The sequence below is a fragment of the Pteropus medius genome, unplaced genomic scaffold, assembly GCF_902729225.1.
Source record: "Pteropus medius unplaced genomic scaffold, Ma_sr-lr_union100, whole genome shotgun sequence".
NCBI lineage: Eukaryota > Metazoa > Chordata > Mammalia > Chiroptera > Pteropodidae > Pteropus > Pteropus medius.
In genome coordinates, this window is record NW_024349800.1 from 62469955 (window position 1) to 62496854 (window position 26900).

Genomic DNA, 26900 nt, shown 5'->3' on the forward strand with positions numbered 1-26900 from the left:
GCCACTTCTATAAGCAAACTTGAGGTCTTTTTCAAGGTAAACTAAATGTACCTTCTAAATTCAGACCTTGATCCTGGAAGAAAATCTTGGCATATGCCAGTATAAAAATGCCGCCTTAATAATGGGTTATTAAATAGCTACTCATTATCTACCATAAAAAGATATGAAGCAAAAAAAATATACTTCTGCAATGTAGTTATAACAATGCAGGAGAAACCACAGAACCTTTACAAACATTCCCTTCTAATTCTGGATAAACTCTGAGGTAAAGTTGGCTAGTGAAATAAAGCAGGTCATGCATGTTTCCTAGTTTCTATGCAGACTAGAAATAGGAGACAGACCCAAATCACTCAGCATTAAAGCCAGAGGTTGGCTAAAACCTGTCACTCAGAGCCAAAGGGCAGATAAAAATAATGCTGCTATTTAGAATGCTCAGGAAAGATAGGGAACACAATTATTTTGCTTTTTTGAATGAATCCAGACTTAAAACCAGGACTGATAACCGAAGTAACAAACATAAATATAGTACAGTATGTACTCCTACGTGTCCTGCAAAGTTATTTGGCCATTAAAGTCTTGATCCTGGCACCATTTCTTAAAGAACTAAAACATTATTTAAAAAAAAATAATTGAGATTTTTGTTAAGTATGCACGTACATATGCACATATGCATGCAAAAGAAAAAAGTAAAAGAAAAAACATCCAAATGGTAACAGTGGTTTAATGTTTGGTTAATGAGATTATGGATGATTATTTTTCTTATTAATAGCTTTATTTTATTCAATAAACATATATTACTTTTAACATCAGAGGAAACAGTTAATTAAAAGAGTTGAATCCCTGATCACAGTACATGTAGAATTCACAGTAAGCCATCAAATGCCTCTTCTACTTTCCAAAGGGTCAAAGATGAGTAGGCTGGATTTGAATGGCACTTCTCATCATGTAGGAAAACCTAAAACGAACTCTGAATGAAAATTTTCAACCATAGAAAAGTGGACAAGCACAATGACAGACACTACACACTCAGCAAATATATCTAACTTGTTTGTCCTTGCTTTTATCAGCCAGTATTCTGAAAAATCTTCACCTTTTGGGTATGGCTAATATAGAGTCACTTAACCAAATGTAAGCTCCTGGAAACAGAGAATATGGAAATATGATATAACCAGAGACAACCAGTGACAAAAGCCTAAGAAATGACAAAAGGCCACTGTGGATTTTACAGTTGGCTTTCTCCCAACATCACTATCCCAGTAATGATGAATATTCATTTCCCAAGTAAGAAAGAATGTATAGGCTAAATACTAGGTACACAACACTACCCTAGACACTACGGGGAACACAAAAAAATAAGGTTCAGTCATTCACAATCCGATGGGGAAAGACATGACATACATAACAGAAATATTTACATAATAAAAGACAACAAAATTAAATGGCTAAATGAGCTATAAAGAAATATTTTAGGCATTTAAGGAAAGACTGTTTACTATGGACTTATATAGTTGGGAAAAGTCTTCAGAGAGCAAGAGAGTAGTCACCAAGATAAGCAAAATTATTGGGGCAGAAAAAATAATGGTGAGTCTGGATGGACCAGAATAAAAATCAGGTTGGGGAACAATAAAAATAAGAAAGGAGAGACAGATTTGGGCAGATTATAAATCCTCTTAAGGGTTCCTTTACCACTAATCTATTGATAAACCGATTTCTGACTAAGAACATTTGTGGGAAAATCTATATACCAAAAACTATTTTCTAAATATGACAGATATACTATCTAATCTCATATAAATCTTCCAATGTAAATATCATTATTCCCATTTTCCAGATACAAAACTTAAATTAGTTAAAGAGAAGTTAACTAATTTGCCAAAGCTCACTAAAATAATAGACCTGGGATTTTAACTCAGGCTTACTTGACTCCAATATCCATGCTCACTTTTACTGCCTTATGCTACCTCTCCCTAAAACATAGCTCTGACAACATTTCACTCTTTTGACTACCCAGTGTCCCCTTGGTGATCCCTTGTACACAAAAGCCTGCTCTCAGGAACGTACCTGCAGCTAAAATGAAGATGACCAATAACAGTTTACCCTGCCGGGGGCGGGGTTATTTCCACTGTTATAGGAATCAGAGGCTGAACTTAGAAGAAAGTGCTCATATAAGCTACTTAGTCGACTACATACATATTTTACCTTCTTAGGGGGCCAGGCCAAGTTTGTATCTTATGATGTTCATTTCCCTAGCTGATAGCTAAAGCTCACACAAGAATCTCACTCATAAGCCCAGAGGGTCTCCACGAAAGTCTAACGAGCCCCAATCTGGGAGACAAAAGGCCAGATATGGTTGCAGGTTTGCTTCAGAAGAGAACTGAGAAATCCTGGTATTTTGCATTTTAAGTATATAACATAAGAAAACCTAAACCAAATGTATGTGACATTTAAATTGTTAAAAGCTTCTTTAACAGACAAATTGCCCAAAAATGTGCTTTCTAATAATTCTATAAAATAATTTTTTACTGTCTCTAGGAACCAAGAGAACTTACTTTATTGTTCTTACCTTTTCCGCTATCAAGAATTTTACTGGTATCAGATGGCAAAAATGTCATCTTTCAAAGCAACTGAAATAAAATCTATGTAGGATCTCAGAGTGAGTAAAGACAAATGGGTAGAAGGGCACAGGCCCTGACAGATATTGCTCCATGGACTAACTATGAAAATAGCCTTACTGTCTATTTGCTAAAACCTGAATATACTAATAGAATATACTAGGTCAAATGTCTACTGATAACTTGAAAGTTCTCCACCAAGTATTTTAATAGGCCAAGAAATGTTACAGATTTTCAGAATGTGTTTCAAAATGAGATTCAAATTCATCATAAGAAAATTTCCAGCCCAGCTTAGAAAATATATTGTTATATGTTTTACATAGAAAATAAAGGAGGTAATTTAAAAATAAAAGTGATACTATTCATTCTTTCTCAAAAGTTATACCCCTCACCCTAAAGAAATCACTTTCTAAAAAATTCCCATTTCATCAATTTTCTAATATGTATGCCAGCAGATTTTAGGAGTAGACTCTTTTCAAAGTAGTAACAGGAGAATGTTGCCCTTACATATCTGGATGGCTCCTCTAGGTTCTGGTCATTCATGTTGGCAGGAACAATCCGGGTAGCCAGTGGTCCCTCTGCAAAAGGTTTTGGTAACTGACCCCTGAACTCTGATGGAATGAATTGAAGCTGCCAACTGTCAGAAACACAAATAAGTAGAATAAGAAAAACACAGGGGACTCATATTGCTAAATGTACTTGAAACAAGCCAAAAAAAAAAAAAATTCACATGAAAAACATTTCATTTCACTTGGAGAAAAAAAATATTTCTGCTAAAACCTCAACCAGGGAGCAGAGAGGCAGAGGTCACAATTATGTCCAAACTTGTTGAGAAATTTTCAGCTAGAGGTCTCTTAACCTATTTCACCAACTTTCAGCAATGAAATTTGCAACCAAATGGTCATGCCACCAAACAACCAGAGAAGCATCAAAGTTTATTGCTAATTACCACGCCGTCAGAGGGACTTATGAAAATTAAAGCAAATCCATCAGGTAGATAGAAAGAAGAGTGAAATGTAAGAACTCACTGTAACCTGACATCCCTTTTCCCTAAATAGGGCTCTTTTCTGTCCAAATTAAGCAAATAAGGAACTCCAGAATCTATACTATCACATCCAACAACAGACAGCTTAAAGGAATGCTGAACAGATGTCTTAACCACAGCTTTTCCCAGTGTCCAGACATTGGTGAACTTTCACTGTTGTTGAATAATAAACATTTCTTCTCTAAAAAGACTCTTCTTTCTGGAGTTTCTAGATTACTTTTAGAAGTGAACTAATATCAGACAATTATAGAAATTTAAATATAAATCTTTAGGAAGTACCACCAGCAGAAGCCCAGGGCCCAAAGTGTCTTTAGAAGACCCCAGACCTTTGTGGTTAAGGGCAGTAGTGCAGGGTGCATAACCAGACACAGTACTCAGTCAACTGAACACAGACGATGGATGCACAAACAGTACAGACCCCCCAACTCTCAAAATGGTAAATTATTCAGAAACTTTTTGTGAAAAATCCAAAATGAAAGAAAAATTAAGAAGACAGTGCCAAAGAATTGCTATTTTACTCCTTAACTTAAAACTCTAGGAATTAAAGGACAACTTACTTATCGGGCAGAAAGAAGCTGCTAGGAAATCGATACCACTCTTTTCCTACACAGACATTAACAGGTCGGCCTTCTGGGACAGTGTGGATGCTTGGGTCTGTAGCAATTCGGTAAAATTCTGGATACAAATCAAGGGGCCCATGATACCCTGGAAGGGAGAAAGATTTGTGAAAGCCAAAGATAAGTAAGATGAGATTCTGACATTTAATTATAATGCATGCTAATGTCCCACTGTAATCCACATGATGTTTAAGAGTATGAAGGTTCAGAGCAACTCCAGCAGGAAGCACACTCTACTAGTATAAAATGTCTCTATTTAGTTAGAAAGATGGTTACAGCAGAGGTCCTATTTTACTTAAAATAATTTTTTTTGTTGCATTCTCTATACCCTTCCATGCTTTAAACTTCATGTTCTCGAGCACACTTTAATATTCTGGATCCAAATAAAGATATAAGTAAAAATATAATCACAGGAATTGAACCCCAAATTTGCATCCTAAGTTTAAAACTTCCTTAATTCACCCTTTAAAAGGAAAAAGCATCCTTTTAAGAAAAAAAAGTCAATAAGAACAGAGAAAAAATTTATAGTTAATCACACTAAAAGGAATTCTCAATCTTCTCTTCAATCTTAAGGTATAGATGTCATATCCCAGTCTTAATGTTAAGTCCACAGATTCTCCTTATAGAAAAATGCTCCTCCCAGCTTAAGCTGAATTGTATTAAACAATCATGCATTACGCAAAGCCAAGGTGAAGGAAGGGCCTCGCAAGTATGGGTTGAGACATTCTCCGTTTATCTACCTCTGAACAGTGCCACAGAGCGAGAAAAGGATAAGAGTCCAAACAGGAAGAGTGTTCCTAACGCCAGCCAATTTGATGTCACAGTATAATGCTCCAGGCGGTATCGCTGAAACACAAAGTGGTAACATTTCTAGAAGGAAAGAAAACTGTGTTGAAATAAAAAGATACACCTTGCAGAATTTACATAATCACAAAACATCACAGTAACACCAAGACGGAAAAACAGTCTGAGCATTTGCAAACAGTGAGGTACCCACTCCAAGTTCTAAGATTAAAGCTGCAAGTCAGCCCAGCCAGAGGGCTTGCTGAGGATTAAATCTCACTAGCTTCATAGGAAAATTATTTGGATATTTCTCTAGTGCAGAGAGTGCTAATTATTTACTTATTTTTAAAATTTAAACAAAAATTCTTCTTAGTAGCTTTTTTCGATATATGAAGTATCTCAATCTATTTTGATATAATGAGTATTAATCTTTACTTTCCTAGTGGAGACGTTTTCATCAAAGTTTTTAGTACCAACAAAATGTCATATGATTAAACAAGAAAAAAAGAATTTCTCTCAAAGAACATTAGGAAAATGGTGTTAATTATCTGCTAAACTATGTTACAGACTAGATTAATATTATTACGATATACATATACATGCATGAATTCTGCAGTCTTTGAGTATCATCCCATTAGATGTCTTTCCTTCCCTCTTTCCCTCCTAGACCAGAACTACTTTTGAAAGCAATTTTGCAATATATAACAAGTGCCATAAATTTGTTTGAACTCCTTTCGTATTTTTGGGACTCTGTCCCAAGGAAACAATCCAAATACCTACATGAAGACATTTATCCTAGTATTACTTATAATACCAAAATAAGTGAGCAATCTAAACCCTAACATAAATTATATTAATATTTCCAGTCATATATAACCCATTCAATATGTTATATATTACCTATTATATAATAATGATATAGCAAATTCAGAAAAATATACTGCTACTAAATGATGGTTATAGATAGGGCAACATAAAGAATGTTATGATATAATTATATTAAAAAGGATATAAAGTTATATATAGACTTATCGATTACAACCATAATAAACTCTGAAATGTAGGTGAAAATGCTAGAAAGTGTTTTGTTAAGGTAGTAGAATTAATTTAGAAAGTTGTAAAAGAAAAATTATCTGCAATGAAGTTCAATTACATTTAAAACTACTTATAACTCTCATCCTAACATGGATGAGCCTTAAAAACATTACACTATGTGAAAGAAGCCAGTCACAAAAGACTATGTATTTTATGATTTTATTTATATGAAATACCCAGAATGGGCAAATCCATAGAGACATAGAATAGATTAGTGGTTGTCTAGGGCTGGGGAGTTATGGGAAAGGAGGTGATGACATTTAAAGGGTACAGAGTTCCTGAGGTGATGAATATGTTCTAAAATTGACTGTGATGATGGTTACACATATCTTTGAATATACTAAAAACTACTGAATTGCACACTTAAAATGGGTGAATTTTATGGTTTGTGAATTATGTCTCTGTTAAGGAAAAAAAAACCTATGCTCTAATTATTCTTTACTGCCACTTGCAAATGGTAGCAGAGGTCAAAAAAGAGGCTGGAGGCTTCTGAGACCATAAATACAGAGATATTAAAGATTAATTCTGATAGGGAATTGACCTGGACAGGTTTTAAGCCAGGATTACAAAGTGTCACTTATTGCTAACAGTCTGATGTTATCCCAAACAGTTCAATTCTATTCTGATCTTGTAGTTGAAGAGCAAACATTCCATTAGCTCTGCTGTGGTGCCACCATTCTGTGGTAGGCCCATACAATGACTTAAAAAAACTTCTTTAATAGCAATTGGATTCTTGTTGGCAATAGACAAGGCTCAAATTAACACTGCAACTATGTAATCAGCAAATAAGAATACAATCAACAGCTAAGCAATCACTAAATAAAGCTTTAATAACATGATATGCATCAGGTTTAATGCATGTATAAAATATCTAAGGTGGAAAACATTTTATAATTTGCCTTTAAGCTTTATGAACAATTTAAAAAGTAAAACAGAATAAAGCAGACAAATATATTTCCCTGAAACTCACCTGAAGTGCAGAAAGGGCCACAGCACCACAGAGACATATAAGTGGATATACAGGGAAAAGAAACCTCTCCTCTTTGTGAGGCTGGATGAAGAAAATTATAAACCAAATATACATTGGAGCCAAGGTAAGCCAATATGGATGGCCTAAATTCTGAACTGTAAAACACAGAAAAATATCCACCTTTCACCATATTAGAACAAAACAACAAATTTAGTTTCAGCGTTCTCGATCTCACACTAGAAAGTATGCCATAGGGCACCCTATAAAATGTTTCAACTCTTGTATTGACACTTTCTCTGATGAAATAAAGAAGTAGAAAGAGGTATGTACACCAAGAGATCCAACATCTAAAGGGAGGTACAATACTGGATTTGGCTAGAACACAAATGAAGGTCAGGTAAATGGGTTATAGAGCTTAATTTCTATACTGGATGAAGAAAAAAATGCCATCTCTCTCTAATGAGTCCTGCCACTAAGACTAAAGGTTCTTGATATTAACCAAAAGCATAATATAAACTCATTTCTTGGGTTTTAATTCCTATGTTCTGTTTAATACATTAATCTTCATACCAATCAGTCTGTTCAAATAGCTACAGATCAAAGGAACGAAAGAGTTCAATTCTCAAACCCATCACCGGTTTTAGTCAAGCCACAAATGACAAAGAGTTTATTTTAAAGCAAATATAAAAGCATTCTTAAAGAAGTTTAATGATCAAGTTTTCTCTCCTCTTCTGCAAATACCCATCCACTCTGAATCCCCAAATTGGAACCAAAATGTACTTAAAGCATGTGAAAGAATTAAAAGAATTTAATGAACACAAAGACCCAAGCACCTGCTGGAAAGTTCCTGTGGTTAGGTACATGAACACTGAGTGATAAGCCTGCAACCCACAGTGAAGGCATCCCCTACTGTGCTTATATTAGTGATAATGATCAGTGCACAGGACTCTCTAGCAAATGGTAGATAGAGAGCGCCTCCTGGTGTCCATTACATCTATAAACAGTAAGTTTAGATGAAAAGATCAGGACTGTCACCAACATCCACCCTAAAGCAATGCCTAGTTTAGCGTTCCTAAATTATATGTTTGCAAAAACTCTTTAGAAATAAAAATTATTGAGTTGAGTTGAGTTGCAATAACAAGCTTATCTTTTAAACTTTTAACTCTAAGATTTTATCATGAGATTTTAGGCTATAATTTAAAATTTATACCTCCTCAGGAAGTACTTTACGTTGGAATTTTCTTAAATCTTCTATAAGCAAACAATCTTTTTCTCTTCTGTATCTTAAAAACTAACAAATACATTTTAAAAATATGGTCTAAATTTCTGAAATGTCCTCCATGTAATATATAAAATTGTAACCACAGTTGTACTACATGATGGGATAAACAGGTAATTTCTTTCCTACTTCTTTATACTTTTTTATGTTTTTTATTTAAAAAAAAGTATTGCTCATATTATAAAATACACAAAAAATATACAGAAAAAAACAGAAAGCACTCATTGTTCCACTAGGTGGACATGTGTGTGTATTACACATTTTTAAACCAAAATTGGATTCTTACTGTAGAGAACAGCCTAATGTGCTGTTTTTATACTTACAACACAAGCATTTCCAAATTTTACACAGGCATAAATTATTTTTATAGTCAGAAAAAAGTTTGGTTTTTTTAAAAATTGATCCTTAAGAAATACAAGGAATGGAGGAATAAATTATCACCTCAATGGAACAAACGACTGAATCCGAATGTGGGATACTATACAAGGTGAATAATCCGGCTTCTTTACAAATCTTCAGAAGAAAAAAGGTTACATAGGGAATCTCTTAAAAAGCTTAAGAAACATAACACAAAAATCAGTATATGACCTTTGTTTAGATCTTGCTTTAAACAAACTCACTGTAAAAAGTTATCTTTTAGACAATGTAGTAAATCTGAATAGCAATTAGCTATTAGATGATATTAAGGAATGACTGTTAATTTTGTTAGAATAATGGCATTAAGGTTATGTTAAAAGTCCTCAAACAAACAAAAGTGACTCTGAAGGTTGTTTTCATGTCCTATTATTATAATACAGTGAACTCTTTATAAACCATTAATAGTAGAATAGCAGAATGGAGGTGGGTGGGCTGAAGGGATCGTTTATGTTGCATCCAAATCAGAAAAGTCTGAAATAAAACCTCTTTCCAAATCTCATGTGCATTTCTGCTCAAAGCTGTCTTCCATAAAAGAAACTATGGGCACTAGATATCCAGAGTTATAACAACTTGAGAAAACACTAGCTGTGTAATACAGAATAAGAGGAAGCAAAAAAAAAAAATGACAAACCAAACCTTCCACAATATGGCAAACACAGAAGCAAAACGGAACAAAGAGAAATATCATGCTTCTTAGGAAGTCTAAAGCTTCTCTCACTTCAGTATCCAATTTGGGGGAATCCCTATACGGTTTAGTTTGCAAGTTTTGGGCGGAAGTAATTTCCCAAAGAATGTTCGCCTCTAGTATTGATTATCTTAAGCAATCTACCTGAAGTGTTAACACACCCTTCTTTAAAAAACAGAAGAGACTCAAATAGGCCTTTCTTTTGAGATCCACAGATCCACAGATCCCTAGGTGGTTCTGTAAATGATACTGACTTCCTCACTTCAAGGGATATCAAGCTCTTCCTTGTCAGTTTAACTTGCAATAATTAACCAGATCTTAACAGGGGTCTAAATAATCTACAAATATAGATTGAATATTCAGTAAGCTGACCACTGTCATAGGAAGAATATGGAGGATAAACAAGTAGATTCTTTTTCGCTTTTTGGTATACACTGTTACTTGCTCTATTCTCCCCAAAAAACTATCATCCCTTGTGCCACTCACCATGAAATCTCTGCAGTAGATATTCCATAAGAGAAGTCAGTGGTAAAACCAGAAGAGCCAAAGCAAAGACAACATTAAAGTTCAGAAATCCATTAATTAAATAGAAATACCAGGGTTCTGTACCTACGGGAGACAAAGAGAGAAGAAATCATTAGTGGATGCCTTCAATACCTATTACACTGTTTGACTCTATAATGTTCTTCCTTGGAGTAATGGTGATCCAATGCCCCAACTTAAGGAATGTCCACAAGCCCATTCTTCCCATGCTCAGCCACATACAGGAAGCGTAAGAGCAGAGATGTGAAGAGAATGAGATTGGTCATGACAGAATCACGTTTCCAATATTAAGCTGTATTTTCTACACTGACCACTATATCTAGCCCAAATAGCCATGCCCGAATAGGAATAACACGTTTTCAGAACAATCAAATAATTTAAATAGTTTAGTGGTGACACTGAATTATAATAAGAAATACATACTTGGTCGTCATCCTCATTCCTGGTACAAAACTCCTAAAATGTTTGGAATTTCTTAAGTGATAAAAGTAATAAAGTGTCTTTTGTTATGTTAATTAGGAGACTTTAGGGACCCTAAGGAAGGGGCCTGGTTACCAGGGGAATCAACCTTGTGAATAGAGGGTTAGAAATTTCTACCCCTTGAACTCTCACCTCAGGGGAGGGGAGAGGGGCTGGCAATAAAGTTCAGTCACCAATGACCAATGACTTAATCAGTCGAGCTGTTATAATGAAGCCTCCATAAAAACTCAAAAAAGACAGAGCTCAGAAAGCATCCTGGTTGGTAAACACAGAAGTGCTGCTGGAGGAGTGGCATGCTCAGAGAGCATAGGAGCTCCAAGCCCTTCCCACATACCTTGCCCTATGCATCTCTTCGATCTGGCTGTTCACTTGTGTCCATTATAATTCTGGTAAAGGCAAGTACATGTTTCTCTGAATTCTGTGAGCCGTTCTAGCAAATTCATTGAACCCTAGGAGGGGGCTGTTGGAACTTCCAATCTACAGCTGGTCGGTTAGAAGCACAGGCGTTAACCTGGATTTTCCATTGGCATCTGAAGTGGGAAGGGGGCAGTCCTGGAGGACTGAGCTATTGAGGCCTTTGCCATTTCGTTCTCACCTGTTCATCCCATTTACATTTTAGTATCTTTCTCCTTGATATGCTTGACCACTATTTAATAGCCATGTATATAAGGACCCTTGTGTTTCATAAATAGCAAAACTTGTTTTCCTTAGGAAAACAATGTTCAGAGATCCAGATCCTGCTCAGAAGTTTTGAAGATTTAGAATGAAACAAAACGACTGAAAACACAAGCCTTACTCACACTAGCTTTGATTCTTTAACTCAAAATCCTTAAATCCGAGTGATGAGAAACAGCTCCCCTCTGCACATTTAGCAGGTTTTTCATCTGCTCGTCCCTTTTGTGTGATTACTTCAATCAGGCACTGAATGACACATGCGGATTTTAATCACTGTGTGTTGTGACACCCGCCTTGCACCACAGCAATTTCCTGCAATCAGCTTTGCTTAAAAGGGTAATCAGAAGGCAGAGGAACAGTCAGAAAAACCTGACATTTTTGCAGCTTGCACAGCAAAATAAGATTAGAAACCAAATCCATAATGCTAGAAATATTTAGAGAAGGAATAAGAGGGAGAGGGGGGTACCCTGAGGAAGGACTCAAGTTCAATTGTGAGTCACCTTTTGGGAAAGTTCACTCCTTCCTGTCTGAACACAATGACTGAAATGATTTAGGAACACAGAGGTCTTGTCCCAGGTCAAATTCATGAGAGACAATTAAATTCTGTATTCTTTAGAAATAACTTTCTGAGTTACAGAAAACTAACGGATCATTTTATTTTCAAAACAAGTAATATGTCTTCTCTGGATTTTAAATAATATTTAACGACATGTTTTCTAAATTGAGTCCTTTCGGAGTTTGGTTTCCAGAGAGGTAAGCTTTTGCACAATTCTCTCCTGACTGCCAGTGTGGAAGCAGTGCTATCAACCTGGACCCACCTTTTTCCTTAACAAATTCTGGAAATCTGAGCCTGAGAAGAAAAAGCAAAGTGAAAGGAGGTCATCTTTTACCTCATCTATTACAGACACTAAGCATCAATAGAAAAAAAGCCTTTCTCTTTGATTCTTGCAAATACATGTTTTTTTGTTTGTTTTTTCAGGGAAGCTCTTTAGTTTCAAGCAAATATTTGTCTCTACTACAACTTACTATACCTTCTTATTAAGGCTATCTGTTTGCCTAGGTATACTGAACTCTGAGTTGAAGAACCGAAAGTATTAAGTTGGTAAACTCAATTATTTCTATGTGTTAAGAGCTCATAGACCAAGTTCACAGCTAGGTTGTTACTTTCCTAAAGGATGGGACAAAAATTAGGGGATAAGCCAAGGGCAAAAAGGGACAAAAATAGTGAATCCTCTAATTGATGAGACATCTGCCTTAAAAAAGAGTAAGAACTTTTATCTCCAGGGAGATATTCAATGCTGCTGCGCAAAAAGTATCAAATAGTTCAGAAAATTGAACCAAGCAGAAAAACTGCTTCAGAATGACAAGCTAAGCACTGAACTGGTGCAAAAGGTAAGGTGAAAGAAAGCTGGAAGCAGGGTCTCTGCAAGGAGTGACTCACCAACCTCCCTCTTAAGGAAAAGTGCCTCAATTCCTTTCATTTGAATGAGCTAAAGGGAGCTTTGAAAGAAGCTAAAAGAAGGGATGCTTACTGTTCCATAGATTGAATGATGGGGAACTGTTTTATAGGCTAATAATTTTATAGCATTGTAGGAGGTAAATTACAGTAAACCATCCTATAAATGTCAAGTTTGCACCACCAAGAGGGAGAAGCCACCAAGGTTCAACAAAAATGATGAACAAAAGAGTGAAGGCTGTAGAACAGCGCTGAATGGCCATCAACTCCAAGCAGGTCTCAAAAGATTCCACAGGGGCTCCATCTTTTGCTAGGGCACGAATGGGAAACTGTGGGCCTTCTAATAGAGGGTGTTCGCTTTTACCTTCTGAAGTTTCCTGTCCAGTGATCTAATAAATGTTGATAAAACAATAAACAGGCAGGGATCATATTCTAAGCTGCAAAGTGACATCCTTGAACAGACCTGTTGTTATTTTTGAAGGAAGAGTGCTTCTTTTACCTGTCCTCCCGCCTTCTCTAGACATGTGTATTCATCAGGGAGCACCACTCTTCACTCATTACTCGAAAATACTTATCAGCCTCAACATCTGAGAACTCAAAATGTACAAGGATAAGAAGCAAAATCAGTGCCAGGACCACTTTCTTTTTTAGAACACTAAATTTCACCTCTTGATCTTTGACTCCATAGAGATGTTTTACCTAAGACTTTGCAATTTTACATCTACACTACTCTAAATTTCCTAAATGCCAAGTATTCTTTACCTCGCCCAAACATTCTTTTTTATTCGACAAGGGTCTGGTGCAGTATGAAAGAGCCTGCCAGTGTGCATGTCATCCTGCCATCGAAGCTCTCCAGGGGTTCCTGATCACCCACCAAGCCAAACTGTACCAGGCTTTCAAAGGTACAACTTCCTGCCCATTCTACAGATGAGGTCTTATCTTCTAGGACCCACAACTTCTGATGTTTTTGAAAGCTTATTCTCTTGTAGAATCTCAATAGCTAAACCCCAGGGTTTTGCTAAGGTTGTTTTCAGTGACTTTAGAGACAGACAACCCTGGCTTCTTATCCCATTTCTGCCATTTCACTTATTTAACTACGTGGCAAGTCTCTCACCATCTCCACCTTGGTTTCCTCATCTGGGAATAAGGATATATAATGCCTATCTTACAGAGTTCTTATAGGGAGAAGCAGACTGCATGTGTAAAATGTCTGGTATACAGTAGGCATTCAATAGCAAAAAGGAGCTATTGTAATTAATAGATATGAAAAACTTTCTTGCCCCCAGCTTCAAAAGACATGCTCAGGTCTGGAATGTGTCGTTAATATATGCTATCTTGCCAAGAAAGCACAGAAAGGTCCCTTTGAAAACCAGGAACCATAGAGACAGTAAATATTTATATTAGTACAATCATGACAGAGAGATGGAAATTATCTTACTCATGTCTGTATAGTTCCTACCTAAAATTCAGTTAATGCTGTAAAACTACTTCAAGTTTTTTAAGAACTCAGTACTCGATCTTTTTGTCTCAGCAGTCCCTACACTTGACATTCTATTTGTCTGAAATGAACCTCCCTTGTGTCTACTCAGCAAACTCCCACTTTTCCTTCCAGCCTCAGCTCAAGGACCACCAACTCTAAGAAGTCTTTCTTGACACTACCAGATGGACTTCCTCCTATGATTTCCTATCTTTTCACTGTAGCATGCAATACATTGAACTGTGTCTATTCGTGTGTCTGCAAGTTCTATGAGGACACATGATAAATGCTCAAAACCAATTTATTCAAGGTTTCTTTAACTCAAATCAATTTATCAATTCATTCAAGAAGTATTTAGAGGCTTACTATAATTCCTATGCATAAGAAATAGCATTAAAGGATGTATGCAAAAACTAACAGAACACATTTTTAATATTAAGATAAGAAACAGTATGTCTACCATAGCTAGAAAAGATAAGTCTTTGATATTTCCTGAATGGACTCACCAATTATAATAAAATTAGCTGATAATCATAAAGTATTTTGTGGCTTAAGAAGTACTTTTATCTCTATTATTCTTATTTGGTATCAAGAAAATCTCAACCTAGTACACAACAGGTCTAACCAAAATAGTTCTAGGACATTACAGAGATCAGGGCTCAGGGCACTAATGTAATCTGATGGGCACTCCATAATTTGTCTGTCCGTCCGTCCATCCATCCATCATCCATCCATCCACCCACCATCCATCCATCCATGACCAATTTTCCTCCAAGACCTAGAATACACAAAGACTGCCTGCTCCTAAGATGGAAGAAGTATTCTCTCTGCAGACCTGCTAAAGCAAAAAGGAGATAACACTCTTTAAAAGAATGGAAATCAGAACACCCTCCGAAAATTGTCAAGTTCAAAGATGAGGTAAAGGCACAAAACTTCTACCATCAAGGAATAACTAGTTCCTAGTAACAGATAGGAACTAGACTTTTGGTGGTAAGCATGTAATAAAGTATACAGATATCAAATAATAATGTTGTACACCTAAAATTTACATAGTATTACTAACCAATGTTACCTCCAAATAAATGAATGAATGAATGAATGAATGAATAACCCCCTAAAAGTCTGGCTGACTAGAGCCTTACATCAGTCCTACTGATGCCTAGTATGACAATTCCCACTGTCCCAACAAAGCTTTTTCTATCATTAGGAAACTATATCCAAAATAGCAATATCTGAACTGAAGGTATCCCAGATTCATCGAAGCAGGCAGAATGGAGCTCCAAGGACTCTTCCCCATAAAATGTTGGCCAAAATGAAAAGCAGACACTAGTGTCCAGGGAAAGACCGGCCACTGCTCTGCTGGATCCCGAAAACCCACCATGGGGGTCCCTGACTGGCCCACTGTTAAAACACAAACATAAACTTAAATCAGAATTTATTCTTTCTTTCCTATTCTCCCTACCAATCTGCTTATTTTCAGATTTATAAACCTTATCAATCTAGAAGACTAAAAAAATAGGTAACTTTCATATACTCTCAAAGTTTTACAAATAAGCAGTCAGAATATCAATGTTATAACCCATTTAAAAGGTGGAGAAGCCAATTTTTCAAAATTAAATTCAAATGAACACAATTTATTCACTCACACATAATGCATATCATGCTTCCAATAAGTTCTATGTAAATCAATTTCTAACTTGCAATCTGGGTCTAAGAGGAGTCTCCCTCATCTTGTAGAATCAAATAAAACTTTACAATTAAACTAAGTAAAACAAACAATTTAAAACATGCAACTCCTAGCTAAAGGGAGACATCTAGGGGCAAAAGCTTAAAATTGGAGCTTTTTCTCACATCCTTGGGGATTTGAGAGCCAAAAAGGAGTCTAGTAAAATTCCTTCACTTAGCAATTATTCTCTAACCATGCAGTTTTTGAAGTCAGTTCACTGAACAAAACACTTTATTTTAACCCATTACTTGCTATCTAAAATGACAATGTTTCTCAAATCCCAGAAGACCCAATTAAGTTTCATTCATATGCTTACTTAAACTTCATTCAATCTGTTGGCTCTATTGGCAGAGTGGCACAGAAAAATGGTAAGCATGGTTTATATTGACAAGAGACATGGATAGAGAAAATATTAACCTCCTTCATAGCAGAGTCTCAAGATAATCACATATATGGAAGCTCTAAGACCTTCAAAAGATTAAGGTAGAAGAAATTATACTTATTTTAATGAAAAACTGTCTCACAAAACTTTTACTGATTTGGATGATCCGATCAGAAAGATCTCTAGCTCTGTAGCTTTCACTAGCTCAAATGTCCTCAGGGGCCAAACGGCTAGCTGAAGAAAAAAAGGAAAAAAATGGCTGAGACATAGGCATCTGGGAAGGGGTAGAAATGGAGGTAAAATGGGGACTGCATCCCCAGACTAAAGACATTCCATTTTTTCCCCCTCTTTATCCTAATTGGCCAAACTACTGTGGATGAAAAACGGGGTTCTATGAAAAGTAATCTCACTGGGTAATCTGATCATAAATTCCTAACTGGGCAGGTCCTGGTAGGTAGTCATGCCCCAGCCATATAACTCCTTTAGTAAAGGGCTTATCTTTTGCCTTAAGCAAGCCCTGTGCATTGTTTTCGTGCATGTAGGTTAACAGGCCTTTAAAATACTCCTCCTTTTGACGCTCGACCACCCTTAAGAGAGCACATAACCTTAACCTGTAATCTAATCTCCACCTTGTTTTCCACAACCTTTATGTAATCCTCCTTGTGTTCCTTCTTTAATTTCAAATGCAAAAAAGAAGGTACGAAACTGTTATTCTCCAGAGAACTTGCTCCCCAACATATATCATCAATTTGGCTCAAAGAAACTCATAAAAATTTGCTACAGCTTTGGACATTTCTTATATCAACACTACCCATCCTCCCATTTGCTAAGCTTTTTCTAAACTTTCTCCCTTAATGCTTGATACTGTAGTAATGAGAATTAAAAAAGAAAAAGTAACAGAGTGAGTGAGTGAGTGAGTGAGTGTGTGTGTGTGTGCGTGTGTGTGTGTGTGTGTTTAAAATGTCTGGAAGAATATACTGCAAGGTCCCAAACAAAATGAACCCAAAGAGGCCCACACCAAGACAAAACATAATTAAAATGCCAAAGGTTAAAAGACAAAGAGAGAATCTTAAAAGCAGCAAGAGAAAATCAGTTACCTACCAGGGAGCTCCCATAAGACTGTCAGCTGCTTTTTCAACAGAACCTTTGCAGGCCAGAAGGGATTGGCATGAAATATTCAAAGTGATGAAAAGCAAGGATCTATAATCACGATTATTTTATTGAGCAAAGCTATCATTTAGAATGGAAGGACAAAGAGCTTCCAAGACAAGAAAAAGCTAAAATATAAATAATAAGATGACAAAAAGTACATATCTAGCAACAATTAATTTAAATTTAAATGGATTAAATGCTTCAATCAAAAGACATATGGTGACTGAATGGATAAGAAAACAAAACCCTTACACAATGTGCTGTCTATAAGAGACTCGCTTCAGATCAAAAGACACACACAGACTGAAAGTAAGGGGATAGAAAATAAAATTTAATGAAAATGGAAATAAACAAGCAAAAAAAGCTGTGGTAGCAATATTAATACCAGACAAAACAGACTTTAAAACAAAGACTATAACAAAAGACAAAGAAAGACCCAGTAATCCCACTTCTGGGTATTTATCCAAAGAAAACCAAAACACTACTTCGTGCATCCAAATGTTCACTGAAGCATTATTTACAATAGCCAAGATATGGAGACAACTTGGGTGTCTATCTATGGATGAATGGATAAAGAAGAGGTGATACATACATACAACAGAATATTACTAAGCAATAAAAATGAATGAAATCTGGCCATCTGTAACAACATGGATGGACCTAGAGAGTATTGTGTCGAGTGGAGTAAGTCAGAGAAAGACAAATGTCATATAATTTCGCTTATATGTGGAATCCAGAAAACAGAATAAACAAACAACAGAAACAAGTTTATAAATATAGAGAGCATTTTGATTGGGGGTTGGGGAGATAAGTGAAGAGGTGGGGCTTGGGAGGTGCAAATTGCTGGTTACAAAATAGTCATGGGGAGGTAGGGTATAGCATAGGGAATATAATCAGTAGTAATGTAATGACTGTGTGGTGTCAGATGGGTACTGGATTTATTGGGGTGATCACTTTGTAAATTATATAAATGTCTAATTATTGTTGTATACCTGAGACTAATATATGTCAACTAAACAAAATATAATAAAATAAAATTTAAAAAGAAAGAAAAAGTAATGCCAAATGTGTATATGTATAAAAAATGTCTAGAGGAATATATTCTAATGTGTTAACAATAGCTATCTGGAGATTATGAAATTATGTTTTTATTTTCTTATGTTTATCACACTGATTTTCCAATGAGAAGAGAAAAAAGTAACTTTTAATTAAAAAATAGTATCAAAAGCCATGGCATATCCAACACAGTCCTCACTATTTTGAAATTGAGAATAACAGCAGGACTAATAGAAAGCTAGACCTAAATATCACAATAATCAAGGAAAAATATTTAGTGTCAACATATCATCACTGTGCTATATTCGAATGTCATTTTTAAATAAAAAAAAAATTTTACCAGCAAAGAAATGCTACAGTTGATAAAATGAGGCAAGTGAATTAAAATTTCAAAGCTCAGGCAAATTAAGCTATCTCCTAACTCTTCCCCAATCTCATAATGCCCTTACCATAAAGATCAGGTCCATGTGGAGTAAAGACATTATACAAAACAATGTTGAGTGGTGCAATCACCAACTTCCCATAATAGTAGCTGTCAATGACCACCACAGGCACCTATAACAAAGCAGAAAATATATAACAATTGTAGAATTTTGCTCTGGCAACATTCTCATAACGCTAATAGGATAAATTTCAGAATGAAAAACAGAATCAAGTCCTAATGTTCTCTTTCTCACACCAGAATTCACTTTCACACAATGGCATATACAGATGAAGTATTATAAAATTGTACCCCTGAAACTTATGTTATTAACCAATGTTACCCCAACAAGTCATATTAAATTTAAAAAAAAAACAAAACAAGTTTCTTTCATTACAATTTTAGAACAAAACGAGAAAAAGAGAAAACTCACCAGAAAGAGTATTAGGGCCACCAGCGACCAGTGAAAGAAACTCTTCCACCTGTGTTTCATGACCAGCAAATCAAAGGCAATAGGTAAACTATTTAACAGAGAAATAGAAAGTATGGAGTTAAATACTTAGAATATAGACATATAGACTCAAATGGATCAGATTCACACATACTTCATGCTGAACTGAGAATAAAATGTTTCTAGCAGTTATAGTGAGGGAAGAAAGGTGGTACATGAAAAGATGTTCTCTTAAAAATATACTATTCTCTTCACAGGATTCATCAGAGTGCTACGCATTCCACAATGCACAAGAAATATAAATAATGAGCTTCAAGAATGAGTTCCATTTTATACATATTTATGTGTAACGCACATTTCAAATATATTAATTTTAAGTAAATGTAAAATTAAGTAATCTATACTCACCCTGCCAAATTACTTTCTCCCTTCCATGACATACTAAGATTTCAGCAATATCATATTACAAACTTGACTTTGATTCTGATAGAACACCATTTGCTCTACTTCCTTGCACTTAAATTCCTCAAGCTAGTGGTATATGCATGTTGCCTCCCCAAGTAGCATATATGCGTTGTCTTTACTATGTCTTCCTCAAGGCCTAGCACCAAGCTATTAAGACTGGTCTAAGGTCAATAGGAACCACCTCTCAACCAGAGCCACTATGTCACATCTGTTCCTTCCTCTTTAGATTCCCTAGCTCCTGTTCTTTTCTGATCTCTTCCCTAGTGCTCCTTTCTAGACTTTTTTTCCTTCCCCACGGTAGTGTTTTATCATGGTCATATCTCCCAAATACAAGCTTCTGGTTCTTTCTCTACACTCATTTTCACAGTAGGTGCTTCCACTCTTGTTCCATGATCACCTTCACATCCATAACTTTCAAATCTAGGACTCTTGTCTGAGCCTTTATCCACGCTCTAATCACAAAAAACTCCCTCTCCATACCAATCTGTTTACACAAAATCTACCCAAATGTGAACTATAGGCTCTACTCCCACCTCCTCCATAAAATCTCTGCAAAACCCAATTTCTCCCATCTCTGAATTTGTATTGCACCACCATCTAGACCACTTATTTGGCAATGTCATGTGCTGTCACATGATGTCTTTTGATTTGAACTTTCACATTCTATTACCTAAATTGTGCATTAACATTTTTTTTTGAATTCCGCCCCGCTCCCTGCAACTTCCACCCCTGACCTACGGATGATGCCTTCTTCCCTTAAGAACTGGATCTCTGAAGGCAGGACGTCTCATCCCATGTGCTTGTGGCGCGCACCAAGGGGGGCCTGGCGCACCCGGGGTATGGACCGTGGCTCCACTGGGGTGCAAACCCAGGACATTCTGTGTGTAAAGCAGACATGCTAACCACTACTCAATGCATTAACATTTTGTGTTTTCATTTTTTCCTTCCCGAACTAGTGACTTTTCCATAGCACCTATATTTCTCCTTTGATGAGGCAGGGTGCTTTGGAAAAGACAAAAATGCAGCAGACGTGGTTCCATAGTGTAGTGGTTAGCATATCTGCTTTACATGCAGAAGGTCCTGGGTTTGTGCCCCAGTGGAGCCACAGTCCATGGTCTATGGCCATGCTACCCTGAATAAGCCCAATATCTGATCTCAGAAGCTAAGCAGGGTCAGGCCTGGTTAGTACTTGGATGGGAGACCACCTAGGAAGACCAGGTGCTGTTGGCATAAATAAAATAAAAATTAAAAAAGAAAAATACAAAAATACTGGGAAAAATGAAAGGCATCAGAAAAAGACGAAGCCCAACTATGAATGGATTGACTCCATAAAAGAAGCCATAGGCATGAGTCTACAGGAGCTGAGCAGGGCTGTTGAAGCCAGGACAGTATGGACATCACTCATACCTAGAGTCACCAAGAGTTGAAGTTGACTACAGTTCATAACACTTATGTGCATTAACTTTTAATTACTTGTTCAATGTCTGTCTTTCCTACTAAAATTCAAGCTCCAAAGAACAGGAACCATAATTGTTTTATCACAATATCAGCCAAATCTAGCACAAGGTATTCAATAAATGATGGCAGATTGCTAACTGATTGACTGTGATCCTGAAATCACTTATTTTGGCTAAAGGCAGACCAATCGGAACATACTACCCAGAGGTATTTGGGGAACTCATGAAGTTCAGTGTAGATGGAGTAGAGAGTGAAAGGAATGGAGGAATTGACAAAAAGAGGCTGGAAAGGTTAAAAAAGAAAAAGAGAGAGAAAGAGAGAGACAGAATCGGTAAAGGCTTTGTGAGTCATGTTAGAGTTTGGACACCATAAAGCAGGGGTTGGCAACTGGACCCGATAGTATATATTTTAGCCTGTGCAGGCCACATATGGTCTCTGTTACATATTCTTCTCTGTGTGTGTATATTGTTTTTTAACGACCTTTTAAAAAATGCAAAAATTTGAGTTCTTGGTCTGTACAAAAAACAGGCCAACTGGATTTGGCCCACAGGCCAGAGGTTGCCAATCTCTAACACAGGGCAATGGGGAAGCTATTATAGAATTTAAAATAAAACAGGTAGTGATACAATCATATTTGCATTTTGGGAAGATAACTCTAGTTTGAATGTGGAGAGCAGATTTACAAGGATCAATACTAGAGACAGGAAGATCATTCAAGAGGCTGAATAGTAATCCAGGAGCAATGAGAGGTGAAGAAAAGTAGTCAAATTCAAAAGGTATTCAGGAAGTATAATAAATTAATAGGATATGGGAAAGAGTAAAGAGTCACAAATAATTTTCAGGTTCCTGGCTCAGCAAAGATAATGGTACCATTTACTTATATACAAATATAAATAAATAAACAGATATGAAGGGAAGGTAATGAGTTCAATTTTATAAATGTTTAGCTATATAAATGGAGATATCTAATAGGCTACTAGGAACTGTATGAGTGAAGCTTAAGAAATGACTGGACTAGATATAAAGAAATGGAAATAATCAAAATGGTTGAGAGAAAGCAGAAAGTATAAAAGCAGATATCACACAAAATCTTGAAGAATATAATAATTTGAGGATGATACGCAAAACAGAATAAAAGAAAAGATTGGAGGTGGGGAAACTGGGCTTTAAAAGGCAATTAAAATTTTAAATGCCTATTCTCTGGCTTAGTAACTCCTCTTCTGTAAATTTATAAATTTTCACAAATATATAGATATGTGTACAAAAATGTTCACTGAAGCATTGCATGCAATAGGAAAAAAGTAAAAATCAAATGTCTAACAATAAAGCAACGGCTAAATAAATTATGGACAGCTATATAATGAAATGCTATGAAACTGATACAAAGAACAATAAATCTATGTACAACAGAAGTGATACAATCATATTTGCATTTTGGGAAGATAACTCTGGTTTGAATGTGGAGAGCAGATTTACAAGGATCAATACTAGAGAAAGGAAGATCATTCAAGAGGCTGAATAGCTACATGTGTACAGAATTCTATTTGCTTTAAGAATTTAGATATGTATACATATGTATATGTGTGTGTACATGTGTGTGCACTTATATATACAAGGATAATTTCTTGAAAGACATATACAAAGCTATTAGCAGTGACTAGCTTTGAAGATTTGTTAGGGGAGAGGAGAATTAAGAATTCTTTTTATCTCATACAATCTGGTACTTTTTAAAAATATATACTACTACTATAATGACATGAAACTAAAATATTTTTCTAAATTACTAGTGGTAGAGGGAATAAATCAAAGCAGCACAAACTAAAATAGAAGTAGTGGGAACAAAAAGTACAAAAGGAATGAGAGATACTGTGGAACTTGGAAAAAAAGATGCTGGGGGAAAGAAAGGAGGAGGACTGACAGGAAACTCAGATTTCAAGCCCTGGTTACTGGGAAAATGCATAGCATAGGGTGGTGCACTGTGGAGAAAATATTAACTGCAGATTCAGAAACGCCTGGATCCAAAAGCAATCTTAAAGGCAATTACTCAAGCTTTAGACTCTACTTTTTTTTTTATTTTATAAAGCACTAATAATGTATTTCTCTTGCAGACTTGTTATAAGGTTTAGGGGAAAAGTTTATAAGGGGCTTAGCAGCACCTAACATACAGTAGATGTTGAATAGTCACCATTCTTATTAGAATTAATCAAAATAAGCACTAAGAGAAATATTCTTCCATTTCTCTGTCTTTGTAGATCCAAATAATTCCTCTAACTATAGTTCTATCCAGTGAATATGGAGATAGCCTAACATTATGCCCAATGATACAAGGAGGATGAATTGTATTAGTTTCTTACCCAAGAGCCACACTGAATGGCCAGCCTAAGATAGCCCCAGCTGATACTCCAAGCACAGCAATGGAAGTCTTGTCCATATACCAGCCAGTCATGCCTATCAATGTAGTATACATACAAAAGCTACTAGGAAGGAATGCTGCAAGAGAAAAGAAATGAAAAAAAGCGGTGGGGGGAGACGAGAGTTTGAGATTTACTGGGTATTATTAAAAACTTTCCTACATGGCAAAATGTCAATAACCAGGAACATATTTTGAGCAAAGCTATATTAGAAATGGGCAGTAAAGTGATACTCTTTTCAAAAAAAATGAAGTACAATAATTTTATTTTCTCACTCTTGTTTTCAGGTACACTCACTCACTCATTACATAATACTAACTATGCCATTCTTCTAGACTGTACCCCGAATCTAAAGCTTACAGAATTTCAGGTTCCTCAAGTATATCCCCAGGTTATATTTCCAGGCAGGCAATATGCTTGAAGGAATTCAGAGCCATTGATGACAATCTATTTCTGAAGGAATTTAACTTTTGATAGTCTTCTGAGACTGTCCTGGTACCAACCTATATCCTATAGGGATTCTAGCAAGCCTTTTCAAAGGCCAAATGTCGGATGGCAGCACTGCTTTGCATCTTGCATTCACTGAAATAGATAAGTTTTGCCTTTAGATGTCCCCCTAATTATTTCCATCTAACATTACTTTGCTGTTGTATACAGCAGAGGTTCTCTGTAACAGTGACGTTTTTCCAGTGTTTCTATCAACTACACAAAAATGCAGATTTGCCTCTCTCTGCTGTATGAGGCTTGCTTCATCTAGTGCTAGGGAAGAAAAGTCAGTACCAACTCCAAAAAGAACCAGGATGAACAGGCAATATGACTTAAGAAACTCAGCAAAGAGTTCAGAGGCTCTTTATCAAAAGATGCCTTTAACTTATCTGTGCCTTAACATCCTCATTTGAGATTACAAAACTAAAGACACTCCCAGGAATCACTCTCACATAAGAATCATTTTTATGTGAAGGGGTACACCTTCACGGATAAATACTAAATAGTATCAATGCCATCCAAAGCTGCTCATTCCAGCTACCGATGTAGAGGACAATGGGAACAGAGGAATCAGGTCTCTACCAGCTCAGAGCGTAGAGAGCAGTCACATTTAGGACACTGGCTCTCAAAATTTTCCAGGTATGGAGCCCTGAGGTCTCTGAAGAACAACATGGATTTTGATAGTCGATGAAGGAAAAATATATACTTGTGTGCTGGATACTATTTTTTGTGTGTATTTAGTATACATACTAGATTCAGGTACACACAAGCAGAAATTAAAATTGAGATAACTGTTTCTAGTAATTTAATTTTTCTGGAGAATTTGGAACAGGCTACCTTTTGGCAGCAGGCTACCCTGGCTTGGCTGATAGAACACAAATGTTCACTGTCAGCATAATTTGAAAGCCACCACTCTAGATTAAGGTTTTCTTTCTCATTTTCTACAAGCTTAATGTTTAAAAAGCCTAAAAGAAGATGTATACCTTTAAAGACTACATTGCAAATAATGGGCAGAACTGAACCACCAAGAACAGGGTTTTTAGGCACAAAGAGCTTCCTTGAGCAAAATAACAAAATTATTTTCTTTCCCCTAATTACAAAGAAAGGGAGTGGGTGTTTTTCAGTCTTGCAGTGATAAAAAATACAATAATGTAATAGAAAGCAACCTGATGAAAATAACAACTCTACCATTTATGAATTCTTTGACTTTCAGTAAGTCATTTCACCTTTCTAAGTTTTAGTGTCCTCACCAGCAAAAATGAGAAAATATTTATCTTACTTAGTACCATAGGATTGTTGTAAAGGTCTATCAAGATCATGTAGATAACAGTGGTCTGCAAATTATTGACATATAAATATGACCTCTATCTGGACAAGTTCTTTCAATGCAACTGTGAAACAGTGAATCTGTTATACCCTCACTTGCTCTTTTACTTACCTGATGATGAGCAAAACATGCCAGTGCTGAGAACCAAGAAGGCCAGCATCATTCGACTCACATGCAGCCCAAATTTCTTGCACACAGCTCTAGGAGAAAGGCAAAGACTATCAGCATAGCAAATATTAGGGATGGAAATTTCAAATTAAAGGACAAAAACATGCCTGCATCAGAGAACACTGAAGATGTAAAGTCAAATACAGAACTGTCTCAACAGGTTTGTTAGCAATTTTCCTGTGTATAAGAACCCCAAATGTTCTTATTCTTTACGCAGGACCATTCTCTATCTCTCTAAGAAGAAATGTATACTTCTTATGCTAAGAGTATGTCTACTATCAATAGGAAAACAGTATGATGTTGAGGAAAAATAACAGGCCTCAGACTCACATGGACACAGCTTCAAATTCAGACTCTGCCACTTACTAGCACTGGTACCCTTGTCTAGTTACATAATCGCTCTGTCAGATTCTTCATATGTAAACGAGGATAATAATAGCTACTTCATTAGGTTTCTGTGAGGACAATGCATAGTAAAATGATTAGAGGAGTATCTGGCACAGAGGTGCTCAGTAAATGGTAGGTATAAGACAAAGAGACTAGGACATATACCAAAGTGTTAATAAGTGGCTATCTAAGTCAGTGTTTCTCAAATTTAATTAATTATGCACTTCTTTTTCCTTCTTTCTTGTAGGTTTTTAAAAACTCTATAAATGAAATATTAGTAGAGATTATCATCACTTCATTTTGTCAATATTTGTTCAGACATACCCATGTGTTAACTATTTCCTTGCTCAGTTTCCTTATTGCATATCAGAGCTTCCATCTGAAACAATTTTGCTTCTTCCTAAGTATATTCTATAGAAGTTTCTTTAATAAAGATCTATAAATGGTAAATTCTCTGGGTTTTGGTTTCTCTTTTCTTTTTCTTTTTTTGTCTGAAAAGTCTTTATTTAGCTCTTGGTCTTAAAAGATGGTTTAGCTGAATATATAATTTTAGGATAACAGTCATTTTCTCTCAGCATCTTGAAGATTTTTTTTTTTTTTGTCTTCTGGCTTTTGAGGAAGCTTCTGTCAGTCTAACTGCCAACATTCCTTTCTAGGTATTCTATTAGTTCTCTGACAACTTTTAAGATCTTCTTTGTCCTTGTTGTTCTACACGGTTTTACTACTTTTTTTTTTAATTTCCAGATCAGGATATGTTAGGCTTCCTGAATATGCGGATTAGCATCTTTTTTCATCAATTCTGAAAAATCTTTAGCAACTACTTTCCTGAAAACGTCTCCCCATTCTCCCTATCATCTCCCAGAATGTGATTAGATA

General features: G+C 36.0%; 1 protein-coding gene and 1 pseudogene across 4 annotated transcripts in view; one reads left to right on the plus strand and one right to left on the minus strand.

The window, feature by feature from the left end:
- The window catches only part of ALG9 (ALG9 alpha-1,2-mannosyltransferase), a 77902-nt gene that overhangs the window by 40314 nt on the left and 10688 nt on the right, over positions 1 to 26900 (minus strand). For 3 of the 4 annotated variants that reach the window (XM_039887883.1, XM_039887880.1, XM_039887882.1), the window contains exons 5-13: positions 25581 to 25669; positions 23600 to 23735; positions 19305 to 19392; positions 18900 to 19005; positions 9990 to 10112; positions 7123 to 7277; positions 5015 to 5144; positions 4215 to 4362; positions 3120 to 3249 (exon numbers count right to left, since the gene is read on the minus strand). In XM_039887883.1, the coding sequence (XP_039743817.1) occupies positions 3120 to 3249; positions 4215 to 4362; positions 5015 to 5144; positions 7123 to 7277; positions 9990 to 10112; positions 18900 to 19005; positions 19305 to 19392; positions 23600 to 23735; positions 25581 to 25632 (1068 nt within the window). In that variant the 5' untranslated portion in view covers positions 25633 to 25669. The remainder of the gene's footprint in view (positions 1 to 3119; positions 3250 to 4214; positions 4363 to 5014; positions 5145 to 7122; positions 7278 to 9989; positions 10113 to 18899; positions 19006 to 19304; positions 19393 to 23599; positions 23736 to 25580; positions 25670 to 26900) is intronic. The other variant, XM_039887881.1, reaches the window with a different exon arrangement.
- LOC120622590 (uncharacterized) lies at positions 20902 to 21017 on the plus strand (annotated as a pseudogene).